This window comes from Dromaius novaehollandiae, chromosome 11 (genome assembly GCF_036370855.1).
Source record: "Dromaius novaehollandiae isolate bDroNov1 chromosome 11, bDroNov1.hap1, whole genome shotgun sequence".
NCBI lineage: Eukaryota > Metazoa > Chordata > Aves > Casuariiformes > Dromaiidae > Dromaius > Dromaius novaehollandiae.
Genome location: NC_088108.1, coordinates 25,681,280 through 25,701,754, shown reverse-complemented (window position 1 = coordinate 25,701,754; position 20,475 = coordinate 25,681,280). Strand labels below are relative to the sequence as shown.

Genomic DNA, 20,475 nt, shown 5'->3' with positions numbered 1-20,475 from the left:
GTGGGGCTGCCCCACCGCGTCCCCTGCCTGTGGCACCTTTATAAATAAATCTACGCGAAACGACCCGCTTCGTGTCCCCGCCGCGTCACCACGGCCCCAGGCCGCGGGGCCTGGCAGGGCGCGGCGCCCCCCGCGGGCGGCAGCCCCGAAACCTGCCGCCGTTGTGCTGCGATGACGACACGGGCGCAGCGCGGGCGCCGCCGTGACGTCACCGGCGGCGCCGTGGCGTCACTCGCTCGGCGGAAGGCGGGCGGCGGAAGTGACGCGCGCGCGGCGGCGGCGGCGGGTGGGGCGGTCGGCGGGTGCCGGTGCGCGCGGCGGTGTCTCCTGCTCCTCAGTCACGGCTCCGGCTCGGCCTCCCCGCTCCGCCATGTCGGCGCCCGGCAGCGGCGGCGAGTTCGGGAACCCGCTGCGGAAGTTCAAGCTGGTCTTCCTGGGCGAGCAGAGCGGTGAGCGGGGCGGCGGCGGCCCCGGCGGCGGAGGGAGGAGCCGCCAGCGGCCCGGAGGCCGGGGAGGAGCCGCGGGGGGCGGGGGGGGGGGGGAAGGAGCCGTTAGGAGCGCGGGCGCGAGCGGTCGTTTGGGGGGGGGCGGCGAGGAGCCGTTAGGGGCTGGGGGGCGCCGAAAAGGAGCCATTGGGGGCTGGGGGGGGGGGCGAGAGGAGCCGTTAGGGGCGCAGAGACGAGGAGCTGTTGGGGGGGTTGGGGAGCGGGGTGAGGAGCCGTTAGGGGGGTTGGGGGGGGCGGGGTGAGGAGCCGTTAGGGGGGTTGGGGGGGGCGGGGTGAGGAGCCGTTAGGGGGGTTGGGGGGGCGGAGAGGAGCCGTTAGGGCGGTTGGGGGGCGGGGTGAGGAGCCGTTAGGGGGGCTGGGGGGGGCGGAGAGGGGCCGTTAGCGACTTAGAGGCGGGGGAGGAGCCGTTGGGGGCCCGGGGAGGAGGCGGGGGGGGGCGGTGAGGAACTGGTAGGGCCTTGCGCCGGGCGGGGCGGTGGGAGAACGAGGAGCCGGTGGGGAGCTGTGCGGGGAGGGGGGGGGGGTGAGGAGCCGTTAGAGAGGCCCCGGGGGCGGTGGGGAGCCGGTAGCGGGGGTTGGGGAGCCGGAAGGCGGCCGCGCGGGGCGGAGGGCGGCGGGGGCGTCAGTCGCAGGGCGTCTGCCCGAGGGCGGGGCGGCCCCGGCCTCTCCTCGCCGCGGGAAGGGCGCTAGGCCGCCGCCGGCCAGAGGCACGAGCCCGGCAAGCGCTGCGTTCCCCCTTCCCCTGCCGGCGCACGCAGCAGGCCGCGCCGGCCCCCCGGCTGCGGGCCCGGCTGGCTCGGCGCGGCGGTGGAGGCGGCCGGGCCTCCTCCCAAGGCTCGCCTGCAGTGCGCCGGAGCCGTGCTGGGCGGCTGCGCGCGGCCGGTGGGGCCCGGTCCAGGCAGGTGCGCGTTTCTGGCCTCTTGGAGGAATATGCTGGCTCTTACGCTGCTGCTGCAGCCCATTACGTTGTACCTCTTCTTGTGCCCTATTCTTGTCACTGTGTGCATGACATATACTGGAAAGGAAAAAATAAATGGTAAAGCAGTATTATTTTTATAGAACGGTTGTTGCACCCTTTTTGTGCTCCCTCTTCTATTTTGTCTTTTACTTGAAGGTTGACTCCCATTTGTTTCCCTGCCCTCATAATATAAGGATGAATAGTATATTTTCCTTGAAATTGCAGTCTGCTTTGCTCTGTGACTCTCTTTTAGATCTCTTATTGGTTACCTATTTCTTAATCACGGAACTGTAGGACAGAAAGGGATTTCTAGAAGGCATCTAATTCACCTACCTCGTTGAAGCAGGATCAGCTTTGCTCCTGATAGACATTTATCTGACCCCTTTTTAACCCTCTCCAATGCTTACAATTTCACAACCTTTCTGGGCAATTTATTCCTTTTCCATGTTCTCTTCCATCCATGTCCTTTGAATTTTTCTTGGCTTCCTCCAACTTGGAGAGAAATACAGGGATCTTATCTTTGGTCCCCATTTCTCGTTCTGTGCCTCTTGATAATATCGCAGACAAAGGTTTAAAGCTTTTAGGCAAGTCATCAAAGTTTACGCAGTCTGTAAAGTTTTGTTTTGAAGAAAGGATCTACATCTTAAACGTTGCTTTTCTATCCAGTCAGAGGCAGCTAAATAGTGTCCAGACCATGATCATCTCCTTCTCTGAGGTTTTGTGGCTAGAGGTCTTAGACTTGGTGGTTTTCTAAGTATCAAATGTGTAAAACAATAGATGTATTGCTTGCTCAAAGAAAGAGCAAACAAATAATTTTTTTGTCATGTACATCACAACACACCAAAATTACAGACCAAGTTTTCATCTTGATTAATTTTTGACCTACTTAAATTGATTTGGCTTAGTACACTCCTATCATTTTGTGAATGAATTTCTTAGCTAGTTATTTCACAGGAGGGAGTAGCTGGGAAATAGCTTTAGATGGGAAACTTCATTCTTATGAACAGCGCTACCACAGTGCCACTCCCAAAGCAGTGCTGCCCCCCACCCCCGCCCGGCTGCTTGAAAGTAATTTTTCTCTTCTTTTGTAGTTGGGAAAACCTCTCTGATCACCAGGTTTATGTATGACAGTTTCGACAATACTTACCAGGTACGTGGTAGTCTTTTTTGAAAAAGAGGTAAATCTACTCCCCGCCATTAAAATATATGCATTTAAGATCTAGGGGCAAACACACTTCTCTGTGAGATGTCAATTCAGTATCATATGTGAGGTTGTAATGTGCCTTGAAATGGAGATGAGACTTTATGACTAAGCCCAAGCATCTAGTATGATGTGAGGATATGCAGTGTAGAGAAAAGCAGCAAGACTGAGATGCTGTCTGGATATGTGAGAATCTGGAGTAGAAAGGGTAAAGAAGCCGTTCGTCTATGGAGCTGGATCACAAGGTGATGGTGAAGACTGAATATGGATGCAGAAGTGTCAGGAAACACAATAATGGATGAATTGTGCTCATGCGCTTCTTGGTCTCTAGAGTCTTTGTAGACTTTTTCCATGTATATAGTAGTAGTTGGGTCCAGAGTGCATAGATAAATATGCAAGATGTTGGCATAGATTTTGTTTGTTTGTTTTACCTAAAATGCTGTAGATAGAAAAAGCCAGGGAAATTCTGACAGTGAGTAGGGCAGGGATGAGGAGCCTTCAGATTAAAAGCTAAAGATGTGTAAGAGGGCTGAATGCAGAATTGGGGTAATCACAGAAACTGAGGATTTCATGAGGAGTTGGTTGCATCAAGAATATTGGGTATTTCAAGAAAATATGAAGTAGCTTCAAGGAAATACAAACTGGCTTCCAGGAAGATGAGATTATGGTGCTCTCTCTTAATTCAGGACAGAAAGAGTTACTATTCTTAAACCGGAATAATTTTAAGCTGCAAATAGAAAAAAGGAAGAAAGATGGGTGTCTAGAGGATAAGTCATTCAGTAAAACTGGATCCTCTTCTGCTTTCTGACTTTCTTAAAGTGCTCTTGTGTTTTTATCTAGCTGTCATAGTTATTGTAAATTGTGTCCTGGCTCCAGGAAATAGGGCTCCTAGAAATTAGTGCTAGCTACAGAAACTGACTGTTGCGGTCTCTTCTAATCTTACCAGGTTCGTGTTTTGATGGAGGCCTTCCAGACCAGTGTTTATGCTGTCTGTTTGTTGCATAATACTGGGTATAGAAGGCCCCTAAAATACTACACTTAAATCTGCTACATCAGTATTCTGTCTTCTCTCCCTGGGTTATGGTGGACTAGGACACCTGCTTGGTTTAAGTGCCAGAGAAATGTTTAATACATCTAACTTCGTAAATTACTCCATATGTCTCCATGCCACAATTGCTTTACAGCAATGGGAATGTGAATGGGAGGAGACTTGCAAAGAGCTGTCTGGGAAATGAAGCCTTTGAATCTCACTGAAAGGAAAGCGCATTCTCAACTGAAAAGCCCTGAATAAACATCGCTTTTTAGGTTTCAGCACAGTCACCCACAATTTATGCATGTAATTTCTCAGCAGTATTCAAAATAACATTTGCTTTGCCTTTTGGTTATTTCTAATAGAATTCTTACTAGACTGAATTGCTGTAGACGGAAGGGAGATGCCAGTTCTGATATGATATGTGTTAAGGTGCATGAATGTTTGAGAGGTAAAATCAGAAACTCAAAGGATCTTGTGCAGTTGAGAAGTGTTTGAAGAGTGCTGTGAACTGAAGATGGTGCAGATACCTATATTGCTTGTTTTTTATTAATTGTATTGAAGGGAAATGACTTGAAGAGCTTAATTGTAAGTTTGTGAACATTTTTGAGAGATTGCATAGCAAGATCAGGTTTGCAGATATGGAAGGCAAGTTGCAGTTACTAACGCTTTTTTTCTTTTCAGGCAACCATTGGAATTGATTTCCTGTCAAAAACAATGTATCTTGAAGATCGCACGGTAAGTGAGGCATCTGTGTGATAGCATGGCAACTGCAGTCATGGGAGCAGCAGTTGCTGTGCATGCTGTTTTGCCTGGCTGTTCCTCCAATGGCTGTTGAAATCCCACAGCAGCTTTCAGAGGGACAGCCTTTGAGACACCGGACTCCTCAGGCAGTTAATTCATGCTATATGAATGCTTTTCTTGTGTTTGAATCAAATCATTGACCCAGTCTCCTGTTTTCTGCTACTTAGTAATATTTGATACTTCTAGAATGCAGTCAAAACCTTTCATGCAAAATTGGGGCAAGCTAATGTCCATGTCACAGGGGAGTGGGCTGTCTGCCACATGTACTGTAGACATAGTTTGCTCACAGGATTTGCAGCTCTGCCTCTGGGATTGTTGGTATAAGTGGGTCTGAATGGGCCCAAGGTAGTTCTGAAATCATTCAAGATTACCGGTGGTGGTGGAATTCATCCTTGTAAAAAGATTCAGTCAGTAACGCAATTCTGGCTTGTTGTTAATAAAGCAATTTTGGGTTTAGCTTGCATGAGATTCCTTTTTGCATAAAGAGACCTCTCAAATCCCTCTACTCTGTCTTTCAATATTTGTCTTTTCAGTAGTTCATGTTCAGTAGTACTTGCCTTTTTGCTAGTTTTGCCCTTGGCTAAGGATGAAACTGTTTGGGGGTCGGAGGTGTGATGCAAGTTTTGTGTCGCTTTGGTGTGTTGCTTCTGGAGCAGTCTCTGCCCAGTGAGTATGGTGGGTCTCCTGATCGCTTCTCTGCCATCTTACCAGTGGTTCACTGTTAGAAAAGACCTTGCTTAATCTTTGAATGGAAGAAACTACTTTGATAACGTTCTCCAACTGTGCTAGCAGTAGTAGAAGAAAAAAGCCATCTTGGGAATGCTGCTTGACACCTGCGAAGGCAAGTTGGAATACCTGTATGTCATTTTCAATAGTCCGTAATTCTCAAGGGTAGTCTTGAACTCTTATGGTTGTGTAGGTCACCCACTCACGTGCTATCCAGAAAACATCCTTCTCTTTCAAATATCTGATATAAGCCTTCTTCATTATGTAAGTGGTCCAGCAGAGCCCATAAAGCCTGTTAAATAACAGAGGTCCTGATTATAGATGAAGGAGAAATAGCAGCATAGAAGCTAGGAGAATTCAGACACTAAAGTAATTTTTCAGATATGGCTAGTGCTGCATTTTAGAAGAGGCTTTGACTGTCATGCTTGAAATGAAGAATAAGCCTGTAACTGCAGTGTATGCTTTACCATGTCTGATGTATCCCTCCCTTAAAAATACACCTGTGCCAGATCACTCAGCTCTAAATATGGCTTGAGTAGCACATACTAGGCAGCAGAAGGAACAAATACCTGTGGAGTGGAGTTCTTCAAAATCAGCTCTGGGTAGACTGCAATCGTGAGTGTGTCATTTACAGCACTTTGCTAGTACAATGGGAGCTATGGCACTAAGTGGATTGGAGCCATGAGAAGCCCCATCCTCACTCCTGGCTGTCAGGCTGACGGTTCTGTGTCACAGCTGCAACCTCAGTTTTGAAAGGCTGAATGGTACTTCCTTGTCTGTGTCGCAGTACCTTCGCAGACTCGTTGGGCTTGAGTGAAAGATAGGCTTATCTAGAGGATGTTTGCTGTCCTGGCTTGGACGTCACTACGATGTTTCAGCACTTCACATCAGGCTTTCCAGCGGATTAATTAGTAGCTGGGTGTTCTAGTCCTTACAACTAGGTGTGACCACATCTAGCTACACATAGGCTGCCATCTGCTTGTATAATCATTGTAGGCAGAATCCTGACGTGGCAGGATGCACTGAGGTAGGTATGCATGCTTGTTTCCATCAGTGGATGGTGTTAGAAGATATGTTAGGAATATCTTGCTCTCCCGTTGAAAAGGAGAAGCTTGATCATGTGTGTGCAAGATGGATTAATGAGCTTGTGGAGGGAGGGAGGTTTCTCTGATGTGTTAGACTGAGGCTACCACAAGGATGGGGTTAGAAGTATCGTTGGCTCTTTTCATACTTCTGTTCCATTTTAACTATCCTTTTGTTGGGTTATTTTTGCCTTGCAATTTTTTTCTTTTTATTTCACTTGAGTTTTGGTTTTGTTTTCCATTTTTCCTGCTCTTTCCCTTCCCTCTTCCCCTACACTTTTCCGTTTCCCAGATCAGGCTGCAGCTGTGGGATACAGCCGGCCAGGAGAGGTTCCGCAGCCTCATTCCCAGCTACATCCGTGACTCTGCTGTGGCTGTCATTGTCTTTGACATTACAAGTAGGTATTGAGCCTGGGTGTCTGCAGAGGCCTTGCTGTTAACATGTACCTTTTATGCACTGGAAGTGGTGGTGTTTTCAGAAAAGGCTGTTTTCTGAAAGGAGCTAAGATAGGCCCTCTGCCCCAGGACTGTAGGTATTTCATGGATGGATCTGCTTTTACTGAGGGGAAGTAGCTGAGCATCTTACCCCACACCCAGTAGTAACTGCATTCCATGACATAGAAACTGGGGAATCTCTTGTCCACTCAAACTGGAAGGGACATGCAGAGGATTATCAGGTAGGTGAACTGGGTTTATATCTTCTCGTGTGTCCTTGGTGATTGATAGCCTTTGTAAAGGTTTTTACTTTTTCTGTTTTTTTTTAACGTTGAAATGAAAATTTCCCCTGTTCTGGATAATTAGAGAATTAATAAAAGTAGCAACAACAGATGCAAAAATAATGAAACATTGTCATACTATGTAAAACAGTACAACACCTGTTTAAATAAAAGCTACCTAGAAACTTGTGAGGATTCAGAACTTTGATTTCATTGAAGATGAGAGCTTGCTGGTCATACGAGCCACCAGGGAGCTTCTGAAATAGAAGAGGCAAGTTTATAATTACCATAACTTCTAAAGAATGAACAAACTTGGAGGCCACTTTTCTGTAACTCTTGTACAGAGAGTTTTAGTATAAAATACAATATGAATATAATAATTATTTCACTATAATTCCTTGTTATTTATTCCACTTGTTCTTTTTTTTTCAGTTAAGCTATAGTAGCAGCATAAATATGTACGCAGGATTTGTACCAGTGAGCTGATACTGTGTAGACAAAGTCTAAGTAAAGAACGAAGCACAGATGAAAAACCTGTGGCCCACTCTTATTCTGTCACAAACTCTAGGTTATAGTGAGTCTTTACAGATCAGGGTTTTATTGCACTTTGGTAAACAGAAATGCTTAACGGGTAATAACAAAATTCTGTTACCATTTCTCTTATTCAGTGAAGGCACATAGTAAAATGGTCTTTGAAATTCCAATCCTGTAGCTTAAATACTTGGGGAGGATTTCTGGTTTGGTACAAAATAAAAATATAAAACTGAAGTGATCTGCTTGGGGTTTGAGGAGCAACGAGACGTGCGCATGATTACTTTTTTGGGGAACAGATCTAAATGAGAGAGAGTGGCATGCTGCAGAAGTTGGCACTTTTTTTGTCCTCCTGTTGGGACAGGTAAAAGATGCTGTTTACATAGGCAGGTTGAAGAATCTGTCGCAGTCTAGGCTGTTCTTAAGTTTCCAGACCTATCAGAAATGATTTAGTGATAGCTGATCTCATCATGCCTTGGTAATAGTCTGATCTTTTCAGATAATTTAATTTTTCTTCTTCCTACTGTTTGATCTGTTCTTAGCCAGGGAGAGGCTTTTAAATCTCTTGTGTTTGTGAAGGAACATGCTTGTATACTTCTGAGGTGATGATAATGGTGAACCCTATTAATATTGGGAATACACATTTAATTTTCTTTACCCTGTAAAGAGCTGTATATATGCATTGTCTTTTAGTAGTCACTGTACTCAGGAACCTCAGAGAGTCTCCTATAAGTTAATGCTGGTCAGCATCATGGCAGGGTAAAATAGTGACAGCTCCATATGACATACCTAAGTACCAGCCAAGATGTTAACCAGTAGAACGAGACTGTTAGCTGGTTATGTGGTGGGCCGAGAAGAAGAAAAATTGCTTGTGTTAATCTGCTGGGCATTTTGAAGTATTAGTTGGCTATAGAAAGAAAAATGGTGAGGTATACTGCAACTTGGCCCCTTGCAGAACAAGTTACCTTTTGTGCTGATTTCTGCATGAGTTCAGATTAATGCTTGATTGAGAACCTCTCATCTTTCCAGACCAGTGTTGTCATTAGCAAGCTGTCTTGTTTGGGAGGGTTGTATTTTTCTCTTCGTCTCCAAAAAATGGCTGTACAACTTTGACCTCTAGAAACCAGAGGCTACAGGAATATTGTAGCTAACTTTCCTCCTTAGGTCCCTTCAGGGATGCCTTCACAGTACCTCCAGACTAGCTGAATGATTTCCCTCAAACAGTGGTACCCTTCGCTACAACAAGATCATCAGTCTTCCGCCAAGTCTGTAGTACTTCCTTTAGCTACATTTTTGATCATGAGTCTGAAGCTTGGAGTATTTAAACTACCAGCTTGGTAAACTTTCTGGGTGAACCAGCAATGTCTCGGGACTCTCTGTGGTAGCTCATTGTGTAGTCCAGAAGCGAGAGCCTAAAGCTGTTATTACCAATCTGATCTGCCAGCACTGGTGTAATATTGTCCAAGTGCTGGGAGTTCATTGCCCTGCATTTTCCTGGGCTGCTGAAGAGCCCCAATTCTTGCTGATGTAATCAAGGTTGTCTCCAAAATGAAGAGAACAATTCATATGAGCTAATTGCTTCAACTATAAGCCCTAGTTGTCCTGAACACTGATGGCAGCAGTGTGGCTATCCTGATGTAGGTATCATGTTGTTTTGAATGTGCTTGTAGCAGGGTGCTTTGCAGACATGTACTCTGTCCAGCTTCTGTTTAAACTTCTCTTCTAAGCCAAATAACTATTGGTCCTTCTTAAACTATTTTCTCCCTTGTAGCCAGTCTTCTGCAAGCTCTCATATTAACAGATGTTCTAAACTTAAAAAGCTGTTATCCCTCATTGTTGAGCGAGTAGCTTTGTGAGAACTTCTAACTTAATTCATATAATCCAGCCAGATTATTTTGGGAGAGAATATCTACCCTTGTATGGAACTTGTGGCCACTGAGAATGTCAACAGCAATCTTGTTTTCTGGCTGTGTAGCACTGCTTGTACAGCCAGCTGTGTGGAATGATAACTTGGAAGGAAATGGCATCAATCCCGATTGCTCATTGTTAAAAGCTTTTGTTTAGCATTTGTTGTGGTAGCTGGGTATTTTTTGACCATTTCTGTTTCAAATAGGCAAGTCCCAGCATTGTGTGGACATAATGATTGTTATTACTTTAATATACGCACAAGATGTTCATGTGGATTAGAAGATAGGTGAAAGAAGAGAAATAAAGCAGACTTTAGAGCTATCGTATAATAGCTCAATTTGTATTTTGGGCATAGCTCTGGTGCTGGAGATCAAACTGCATCTCTTTCTCATAGAATTTGATGCTTGTTTCTGATTCTTGTGCTTATCTGAAAGGGGCGCATCCAATGCCCTTTGTGTCACATGTGGCCTACAGTTGGCAGCATTTGCTTTTGTTTCTGCTACGGCTTAACTTATTGATTGCCTTAATCTTGCGTGAAAATCCTTGTTACACCTTCTGGATGCTGTTTCACTACTTGGTGTCTGTGCTGAGGAAACTGCATGTCTGTCGTGTGGGAATTGCCTAGAGAGCTTTGATGCGAGACTGTGTAGTTTGGGAGTACTGTGGAGACACCATACATGGTCCTGGGTAAGGAAGACCAACTCAGTATTGCTCGTTAGCTACCATTAGCAGCGATAACTGGGGCAGCAGCTGTAATGTAGAGCTCTTTGGGATGTGGTGACTGGGGGAATGGCAGGATCTCTAGACAAACAAAGGAGGTAATTAAAACGCATTTAGTATAAACTGAAAACCAGCAAAGCCAGCTTCTGTGCTCTTTGGATGTTTGGGAGCAAGTTTACAAGGTCAGTCTCAGCTTCTCAGATGGAGCTGCATACAGTGAATTCTAGAAATGGCCTTTTCTCTAAAGGACAGTTTCCTCCTTTCTTTTCTCTCTTGCTGCCTCTCTGCTCTCCCTGGCCTGGTACCAGCAGGTTCGGCTGCAGCTTTGGGACACAGCAGGCCAGGAGCGGTTCCGCAGTCTCATTCCCAGCTACATCCGCGACTCCACCATTGCTGTGGTAGTCTATGACATTACAAGTGAGTGATGCTTTGGTGTCTCATTATTTGAAATACTACATGTAAGCAGAACTGGTATGTTACAGCCAGTAGTTCTGCAGAAAGATAATTAACATTGGAAACTGTTTGTTTTTGGTTTTGTTTTCTTCCTTTCTTCCCCCTATTTTTCTGTCTGGGTAGAAAACAATTTGTGGGTTGTTTATATGTGGTGCGGGAAGACTTGGAGAAACACATGGACAGGCACGGCCAGTTTCATAAGCATTCCCCCTCACTTGGAAGAAATTTGGTCCTCAGCATTCTCAATTTGTTTCTCCCCTACAGACTTGAATTCTTTCCAGCAAACCTCCAAGTGGATTGATGATGTTCGAACAGAGAGAGGAAGTGATGTCATCATCATGTTGGTGGGGAATAAAACTGATCTGGCAGACAAGAGGTAATGATGGGGAACTGCTGGCCCTGCTGCTGTGACCAGTAAAAGCAGGGAACTGGCTGACTTCTCTGTCTTCAAAAGCAAGAATAGCTTGCGTTTGAAGTCATATATAGTCATAACATAGCTTGTAATGATATTCAGATTTCTGATGTCAGAATATGCACATTTATTCTGTTTTATTATTCTACAAATAGTTTGGGATAAAATAGACCCACCTAAAAATTTTCCTTTTACTTAAATTAAGTATCTCTCTGTGCCATCTTTCTCATAGTGTATTTTGTCTAATTTTTCTTTTTGTGCTGAGATAAAACTGAAAAGATATCTTCAAAAGCAAGGAAGTCTGCCTTTTTTTCAGTCATATTTATGTGACTCTTTCTGAATGTGCAAATCTAAAAGATTATAGTAAAGTTTTTTTTCTTATTGTAAGATGCAGCATGAGATTTTAGTAGTATGAGTCTAGAAGGTTTCCCTCGAGGATAAATTTCATGTCACATGTAGCATAAACTGTGATACTGTGGAAGTGTGAGGGGAAACCAGATAAGTGAAAACAGATTTCCCCAAGAGATGGAGAAAATGAATTAAATTTTTAAAACCACAGAGATTCAATGTTTTGAGAGATAAAGCATTTTAGTTTTAAAACTCATAATCCTACAATATTACTGCAACCAGTGTAAGCAATGTAATAGCTTCTTAGAAGACCAGAGTTTTGCACTTCTGCATTTCTATTTCTTTTCTTGACTGTTGAATTAGTAGAACTTCTTATATTGAGAGATTTTCATTCTTTATGAGGACATTAGAAATAGTGTAGATAAGAAAAAGTCTTCCTATTAGTGGTTAGCTTCAGTAACAGTTGGCAAAGGAATGATGGGAATAAGCCACACAGTTCCTTACAAATTCAATACTTTGAACTGAATCACTTCAGATATGCCAGTTAGTTACTCTAAACTGTATGGTTTAATCTGTAGAACATACGAAGCATTGAAGTGATGGGAATTTTTAACTGTCACAAAAGAAACCATGTAAAAAAGGCAGAAATGGGAAACACTTGGATCTCATAGTTAAATACTCTTACAAAATCAAAAGTCTAACCTTTTGCGGTTAATAACACACTTCTGATCGAAAGACAGTCTGAAAAGCCTTACAGATGGAATCTAAAAGTTTTATCAAAAAAAATTTGCACTAATACCTGAGTTGCCAGTTTGTTTACTCTGCTTCTTAGCATGATGGGCCTAATAGGGATCTGCCTGTTTCCTTGTTGGGTGCTGTCACATTTTAAATTCTAAACCTGATTTTATTCCCGATGTGTAAATATTGCTTCAAAATGTGTTATGACCTGTTTTTCCCCTGTGGTTTTGGTGTTGCCTAAATGCTCACATGAGAGATAATACCCAGCATCTTTGGCTACACAAATTGGTATCAGGAGTTGTTCTTCATCCTTTGTCTCTGTACAAGCCACACTGTTAGTTTTTAGTTTGCTGTGCCTAGCAGGAAAAGTAGAGACAGTTCTATTACTGGTATGTGGTTTGAGCAAGCGGAGGAAAAATGAAGTTAGATATTGAGTGCCGTGTGGTCTTTGTGCTGCTGATACTCTTGGAAATGTGTTGTGTCTACCAGCGGGACCACTTTAGTGTTGATAACTGTTTGGCTTTCCCCAGTTCCTTTGCAGGCCATTTGAAGTATCTTGTGCAATGTACTTCAGAAATTTTGGGAAAATTTGGTGCTCAGAGCTTCACAAATAGATAAATGTGTATAGATGGCTTGAATTAAGAAATCCAGGTGGCAAGAATTCAGAGCAGTCTGGTCAGCTTGCAAATCAGCTTGTGAAAGCAACTGAGCAAAATTTGAGAAGCTGTTCTACTTAAGACAGCTCCGTATGTTGACAAATTAGCATCTCTTATGCCCTACTGGGAGCTGAAAATAACTCCAGCTTCCTAACTGATTGATCTGGAAGTTAGATTTGAGGCTTTCTAATTTCTAACAAACTCCTGTTTCTTCTGGAACTGAAAAACCAAATGGGGTAATTGCTGCCTTTGATTATTTTTGATGGTTCAGAAATAGTGTGTGTGTGCGCGCGTGTGCAGGATAGCTTGTCCAGCATTGTCGTAAGAATAAGGCAACTAGAAACTTGTTTGCATCACAGCTAAAGTTGGAGTTCATGTGGCAGCAGAAATTCCTATTGTAGAAGTTCAATGTAAGTGACAGTAGCCCTGGACTAGCCTAGAATTTGGAGTTAGGGGGTGTATTCAGCTGTGCTGATCAGCACAAGCTATCACTAAAAGAAGCCTCCTTGTCTTACCTATGAATTCTTGCTTTTAAGAGATTTGTGACAAGCTGAAATACTGGGCCTCTTAAGACTGGACAAAACCACAGATCGGTCTGAGATTGGTCACGTTTTCTGAAATTAAATAGAGCCTACAGGAAACCATTCATCCTATGGTTAAAACCAAGTGATGATGAAAATTAAGTTCTACTGTCGAACATGGTTGAAGAATTGAACTGCTAATAGCACTGTTTTTATTTGGTGTAGCCTGTTAAGTTTAGCTTTCTTGCTAATGTTGCTTCAGTTGGTTGCTGGTTTTTCTACTTTTTTTTCTTGGACTATTTTTTTGTTTTATTTTTTTCTTTTCTGTGATTTGTTCTCATTACTGTAGACAGGTTTCTATACAGGAGGGTGAGAGAAAAGCCCAAGAACTGAATGTGATGTATATTGAAACCAGTGCTAAAGCAGGATATAATGTGAAACAGGTATGTACAGGATATTGATCAGAGATGCATTTGCAGGTGCTTTCTCTCAAGCAGCAGCACTGTTGCTGCAACTTGACTTCTGGGGAACTGCTTTTTGCATTAGGTGCAGCTAATGGGGATTCTTCTTTTCCCTTGAGGATGCTGTGAATGAGACTCAGATGTGCTACACAAACTTCATCCTGTGCTGATGATCCTTTTTTTAATAGTCATAGTCCAAGCGCTCCCTGAACTACTTACCTGAGGTTGTTTCTTCTCTAGCTGGAACCTAATGAGGAACCTGGGGGTCTTAAAAACTCAGAGGTCCAGAGGTCTCCGTTTGTAGATTATGCACTCTTGTAACGGGTGGTGAAGAGGACCTCCATTGAAAAGTGTCTCAGTCACAGATATCTCTAATTCTTCCTGTCTTTCCCTTCTGTCTTTCTGCTTCTGTTTGCACCTTTGTCCAGGCAAATCACTACAGAAGAAGGTGAACAAAGAGCCAAAGAGCTGAATGTGATGTTTATTGAGACCAGTGCAAAGACTGGATACAATGTGAAACAGGTAGATCTATGTTATGTTTTAAAGATCAGTAAATCTGTACTTCACTGCTTTGAAGGGAGAGGAATAAGTTTCGGCTTACAGTTTGTGCTCCATCAGGTACTTACCTGTTATCTTTGTCAGATCCTGAAATCCTTCTTGCTTAATGACCAGTGCTGCTGCTTTATCTAGTGGAAGCTTCTTTCCTGTCAAGCTCGTGGTACCTTGTTAAAGCTAAGCAAACTTAACCTACCTTGAAAGGAAGGAGAATCTAAAAATGGAATTTGCTGAGGGATAGGAATGTCACTCTGCAGTACAGCATGTCAAACATAATTTTGTACGTTCCCTTTGCTTTTGTTAACAGTTAATGCAGTGTTTTCTAAAATCAGTGTTGACAGCAGTCAGGCTGATAGTGTATGCTGATGCACCAGAGTAGATGTTCCTGGTTCTGTTTTCAAGCTTGGCAGAAAAAACATAGAATACCATAGAATATAAAAACATAGAAAACTGTAGAATAGTTGAGGTTGGAAGGGACCTCTGGAGATCATAGATTTCAAATTGGTGATCAGTTCTTTTTTGTGTTTCAATTTGTGCCCATTGCTTCTTCCTAGGAGCTTGTGAGCCCACTCCCCATTAGTTCAGGAAGCATTGTTCTGAAGCATGACAGAGTTTGGGGATTAAGGCAACTATAGGGCCCAAAGATTTGCAGGGAGCTTAAGTACTACTGATGTCAGGAAGTCACCCAACTGGCACATGAACTTAGTTTGCAGCACACCAGATGGTTAGGAGGTCATCATAATGATGTTAGGAGGTTTAGTTGTGGCGGGGAGAGGGAGTGTTTTTAAACTCCTATGGATATAATTCAGTTTAATCTTTGGTTCTAACTTACTGTTGCTTTATTTGCCATGCGGGTGTTGGTAACGAGAACTTCTGTGACTAAAGGTGTTGAGGGAAGACAGTAACTGCAGGGCTTTGCTGGTACCTCAACGGTTTGATTTTCCACGTAATACGATTTGGAGAGGTGGATGATAAGCCCTTGCCAAAGTACTTTGAGAAAGATCGTCACTGGCTGGCACTCATCAGTCTCCTTCCTCTGGTTTTTCAAGTAGAAATACATCTTTCTACAGCTCTGTCCACCGGACTTGTCTAGCATTATCTGATTTGTTAGCTGCTGTATTAGTGTCAGCAGAAGAAGCTCTAGGCATCAACTTGAAAAATTATGCGAAAGCATTGTCTGTTTTATATGGGGATACGATAGTCCTTCCTAGCTTTAGCAAATCCTTCATAGCTTAGATGCAGCTCACTTGAGCCAGCCATTCTGCTTAGATGACTGTTTTGAAGCAGAACTTAAAGGGTGGGCTTTAAAAAGCTAGGCTATTCTTAAACTTACTCTTAAACTTCCAGTGTGTTGCAAGGTTGCTTATCAGAACTCCTGGGTTGTGCAGTGTAACGTTCCTGTATACAAAACCAGTTGAGGCTGAAAATGGTAAATTGCAGCCTCTGACATGCTTACTGAGCACAGGAGGGAACTGTTCTGTGTATCCTTAGAACACTGTTATTAATAAAGAAAAATGCCATGTTCAGTTAACTAGCAACAGATAAAATAAAACTTCATGTCTGTAGTCATTTGGTAACGTAATCATTTTGTTACCAACCTTGGGTTTATCTCAGGTACCTACCCAAATATCTTGGGTAGAATTCTCATGGCATTTGCTGATCATTGCTTTGCTTGGAAAAAAAAAAAAGTCCAAGTAACAAGTCTGTAAAATTCTGACTCTAAGTTCTCTTGTAAAGCTATTTTTTTAACATGCATTCTTTCTGACAAGCTTTCCATTTACCTGTTGTTACTTTTCAGCTTTTCCGTCGTGTGGCTGCTGCTTTACCTGGGATGGACAGCACACCAGAGAAGAGCAAAGAAGACAGTATCCTTGCTTTCTTTTCAGTAGCTTTCCTGTTCTTGTAGGATTTGGCAATTATCTTTTTGTCAGGTTGGACTTGCTGACTCTTTGGTACATTGTGAATGTGGGCATTATTGGGGTTTTGCAGACACACGGCTGGAACAGCTTGTATAGTGTGGTGCTTACCTATGGATATAAATTAAGACCCTACTTATGCCCTTGCAATTTATAACTGCAAGGGCAAGTTTTGCATTCTCTCTTTAAGCTTGTCTGCTTAAGGACAAAATTTGCATAGCTTCAAAATGCCTTGGTATTTTCTTCTCTTTGCACAGGGCTGTCTTGTGGGCAGAATGAACTGTCCTCCAAATGGTCTTGACATACCCAGTCCACTGGTATTACTAATCATCCTCTTCAGGCAAGATGTGTGCTGCTCTGCTAGAGCATCTGCCATCACCAAGAATGGACAGCTGACAAGCTTTTCAAAATTGTAGGAGAGAAATAACTGTTAATAGAATCTGTTAAGCTCAGTTTTTGTTTTGCTTTTTTTATTTTTATACCAACTCTAAACAGGCTAAGAAGCCAAATCCATGACTTCTGACAGTAGTAATCTTCACAGGGCAGAGCTGTCATTGTAACCACTGAATGCTGCTGCAGTTTTGCATGCTACATGCGTCTAGTAATAGAGCACACAAGTGATTGTGCTAGCAATTTGTCATATTCTGCCTGTGTAAAAGGCTAGATAAAATCCATAGCATCCATACTTCCAAATGCAGCTAGTTTTAAATTAACAATTGGCAAAATATGCTGAGCTGAAGGCTGGAACAGGAGGAACAGATGCTGTTTGAGGCAATTCAGCCAGTATCAGAAGTGGCGAGTGTAACTGACCCTTCAGTTCTGCCTCACCCTTAAAGAAGTTAGTGCTATCGGCTCTTCCAAACGTTATGGCCAGCGTCATCAGGGCTGGGTTTAAAGTCATGTTTGGATGACATATAAACATCTGTACACTTTTTGACTGGAAGCTGTCAGCCTGGCTTCTCTTTGTATGAAGCCCGTGTCTGTCTCTGGCACCCAAAAAAGGCTAAGTTGATCACTTTCCCTGTTCTCTACTTTTTTTCCTCTTGAACCAGGTGACTTCCTTAACTTGTCTCCTCCAGTGATTGACATCAAACTAGAGAAACCTCCTGAGCAGCCAGTAACGGAGAGCGGTTGCTCCTGCTAACAGGCCCATCGTGTAGCAGCACATTCCCCAACCGGCCAGTCTCACTGAAGAACATCACTGCTCATTGGCTAGGCAAACCTACTTCGTGGGCTGAAAAACCAATCTACTAAGCAAGTGAACTCCCTGTTTACTGGTGGGGAGCAGCCCCGGCCGCCCCTCTTACTGCATGGTATGAGCCCTGAGTGCAGAATGAGTGTCCTGTCTTTTATTTTTATTTTTTTATGTTGTTGCACTTTGGCACTGTAGTGCCCTTTACACACTCTCTGTCTCTTTCTCTCTCTTTCTCTCTCTCTCTTTCTCTGTTTCTCTCTCTCTCTCTCTCTCTCTCTCTCTCTCTCTCTCTTCCTCTCTCTTCCCTCTCCCCACTTTGAGCCCCTCTGCTCAGATATACCTTTTTGTGAATGCAATGAAAAAGCCACCAAGTTAGGGAAAACAAAAGCAAAGTTTGGGGGTGGGCTTTCCCCCTTCCTCATTGCCTTGCATCTTAACTACTTCCCTGTCCACTCCAGCCATGTCTTTCTGTCCTACATCCCTACTTCCTCTTTTTAAAGGCTACTCCTTTTAAACTAGTCACAGTTTGACTTGGCCTTGCCTTTTTTTTGACAGTGCAGGTGATCTATTTCTAGACTTTGCTTCCTGCAGGGCGCACACAATACTAGCTGCTCAGTTTCTCCTCTCTGCGGATGGTCTTGGCTAACTCTTGCTCATCACTTCTAAGGTTTGCCCTACACTCAGCCCCTTATGTGACACAAAACACTGGAAACCCCTCAACTCTGATAGCTTGGGCCTTGTTGCTCCCATTCCTGTGGCAGAGACATCGCACAGATTGCTCTCTTCAGTTGGAATTTCTTCCCATCTTCCTTGAGGCTGTTGGTGCTTGGTGAATGTTGGCTGTCAGGTATGGGGAAAGGAGAGGGTGCGGAGGCCTTGCAGCATGAGGTTGAGTGGAAAGAGATCCTCGGAGCGGTTTGTGGGGACCTGGGTCCTTTCTGTTGATAGCAAAGGCAAACAATCCCCTAGAATTCCTCACTAGTGGCAATATCTGCCGTGGGCGTCATTGGTGCTGTTCAGGTTCCTTTCCTGGTCTGTCTTCTGTTCCTCTTCACCTAGGCTGGGAATTTCTTCACATGAAGCAGGAGAGCTACAGCAGATTGAATGTCAGTGACAGCTGTTTTACTTTCCTATCCAGGTTGCTACTTAATGAAATCATATACTACGTCGTAGCTACTTGCTTCTGGTAGTAGACTGGGGGGGAGCATGTAGTAGCAGTTTCACTTTTGGAATAGTGTTAAAGCTGTAACATTGCCAAAACTGAGATGAGTAGTGACATGGGTTTATTATCAGACCTGGGGGTAGAGGAATGTACACTGTTGAAGTGACTTTTGTAGTCATTTCTGAACCTCTGAGTTTCAGGAATACTTTCATCTTTCCCCTGCTCTACACCCCTTGTTTCTAACTACTTTAACAGAGCTCTTCAGAAACTGTAGTGGAGGTCTTGTCCATCTTTCCCATCCAGAAGTCAATAGGTTTGTCCATTGACAGGAGAAAAAAATAGGTAAGATGGTTCTAAGCCGTTCACTGCTCTTCTGATCACCTGGCCTGTGTCATGCTGGCAGGGGAATCCTGGTGGGATGAGAAGGGGCAGCGCAGTGTGAAGGGTGCAAACCGGGGCTACAGCGTCTGGTAGGTTAATGACATTCCCCTCGCAGGAGGCCTTGTCGGTCAGTGACGTCTGTGTGTGCACTTTGAAGCCTGCAGAGCTTGCAGAGCAGGGAAGGAACCGTCGCTCTTGTAATGACCTGGCGCCTGGCGGTCCTTGCTGGAGGAGCATCCTGCTCACGTGGTGCCAGAGCTGCTCTCCGGCCGCGGTGACTTATTTGCTGCAAGTTACTTAGCTGCAGGTGACTTACCTCGTGTTCCCGAGAGCCTTGTCCCTTCCTCTCCATGTGAGCTGGCCTGCAGGAGGAAGCTGGGATGTTTCCCATTTCACTCTGGAGTGTCCCCCCTTCTCGCCCCAGATAGTTGGCGTAGTTGGAGCCCTCTGAACCTCACAGCGGTGGGAAGTTCAGTCCCCTCCTCTGTACATACTCCCTGTTGTGTGGGAATTGCTGATGTTCTGTCAGTGTGTCTGTGTCTGCCGTAGAACAGGTTTTGCTGTCCCCTTCTCACAGGCAGATGTGCCCTGCCACTGCTGTCGTATTGTTCGGAGTCACTGGACTTTGGTGGGAGGGAAGTGGGGGGGAGGGGAGACCTTAAGTCATGGGGGGGGTAACTAGTGAAACGAAATAGTTCACTTCCCACTGTCTTCTCTATGGATGTGTATAATATTGAGTGTGTGTCTCTGGCCCCGCTGTCTCCTAGCTGTTAGCCAAGTAAGTGTGACTATTAATATGAATATGGACTGTCTGACCACAGCCGTGTATCACACTAAATAAAGTTATTTCACCAACGCCTTCTCTGTCCTCCTTCGGAAGAGGAAGCTTGTGCTGCTTTTGCTTGCTTGTATTTAAGAAGCCTCTGTCCCATGTTGTGTATTTATAGAAAAAGAATGTATTTATCAGATTTAAGCATTGCTCTGGCAGTGAAGGAGTTCAGAAGGGAAGGCCTGTGGGGCTGGGGAGTGTGGGTCGCTTCTCTTACTGTGAGCAGTGAGGTGTTCACTGAGCGCTGGTCCAGGAATCCTGCCCATAACCTCTGTTCTAGTGAAAATACAGACTGCCCTATTTCTTTGTTTTTATGAACTATCCAGAGAGTCTCGAGCATAGGCATTTTTGCTAATTACTTGGATTTGGAGCATTTTGCAAGTTTAATCTTGATTTTGAACTGGAAAGCAGGGAGACCTTCGCAAAAGGAGCAGCCTGGCCTCCGAGGCATCACAGAGCTGCCAAGCACCGGGGACAGGCAGCGACTGGGGGTGAGAGCCTGTCTTGGGGAGCCCTGGCTCGCAGGTCCCGGCGTCCGCGGCGGAGACGCCCCGCACCGCCCCCGAGCCCGCTGCTCCCCCGGGAGCGCCGGACCGCAGCTCTCCCCGCCGGGGCGGAGCTCTCACGTCACTTCCGGCCCCGCCCGCCCGGCAGCTGCCGGCGCTG

At 44.6% G+C, this 20,475-nt stretch overlaps 1 protein-coding gene across 7 annotated transcripts; it reads left to right on the top strand.

Moving 5' to 3' along the window:
* Positions 1-235: 235 nt before the first annotated feature.
* On the top strand, positions 236-19,835 carry RAB41 (RAB41, member RAS oncogene family). Of its 7 annotated transcripts, none has more exons than XM_064518465.1 (9): positions 312-449; positions 2,556-2,614; positions 4,380-4,433; positions 6,600-6,705; positions 10,494-10,599; positions 10,900-11,011; positions 14,200-14,293; positions 16,125-16,191; positions 17,322-19,835. In XM_064518465.1, the coding sequence occupies exons 2-9, from the start codon at positions 2,589-2,591 to the stop codon at positions 17,384-17,386; spliced, it is 630 nt and encodes a 209-aa protein (XP_064374535.1). In that variant the 5' UTR covers positions 312-449; positions 2,556-2,588; the 3' UTR covers positions 17,387-19,835. The 7 variants fall into 7 exon arrangements, 5 of the variants coding, with proteins under 5 accessions (XP_064374536.1, XP_064374532.1, XP_064374533.1 ...); XM_064518464.1 differs by having other exon boundaries at positions 10,491-10,599; XM_064518466.1 differs by lacking the exon at positions 6,600-6,705 and having other exon boundaries at positions 236-449; positions 10,491-10,599.
* Positions 19,836-20,475: the final 640 nt, after the last annotated feature.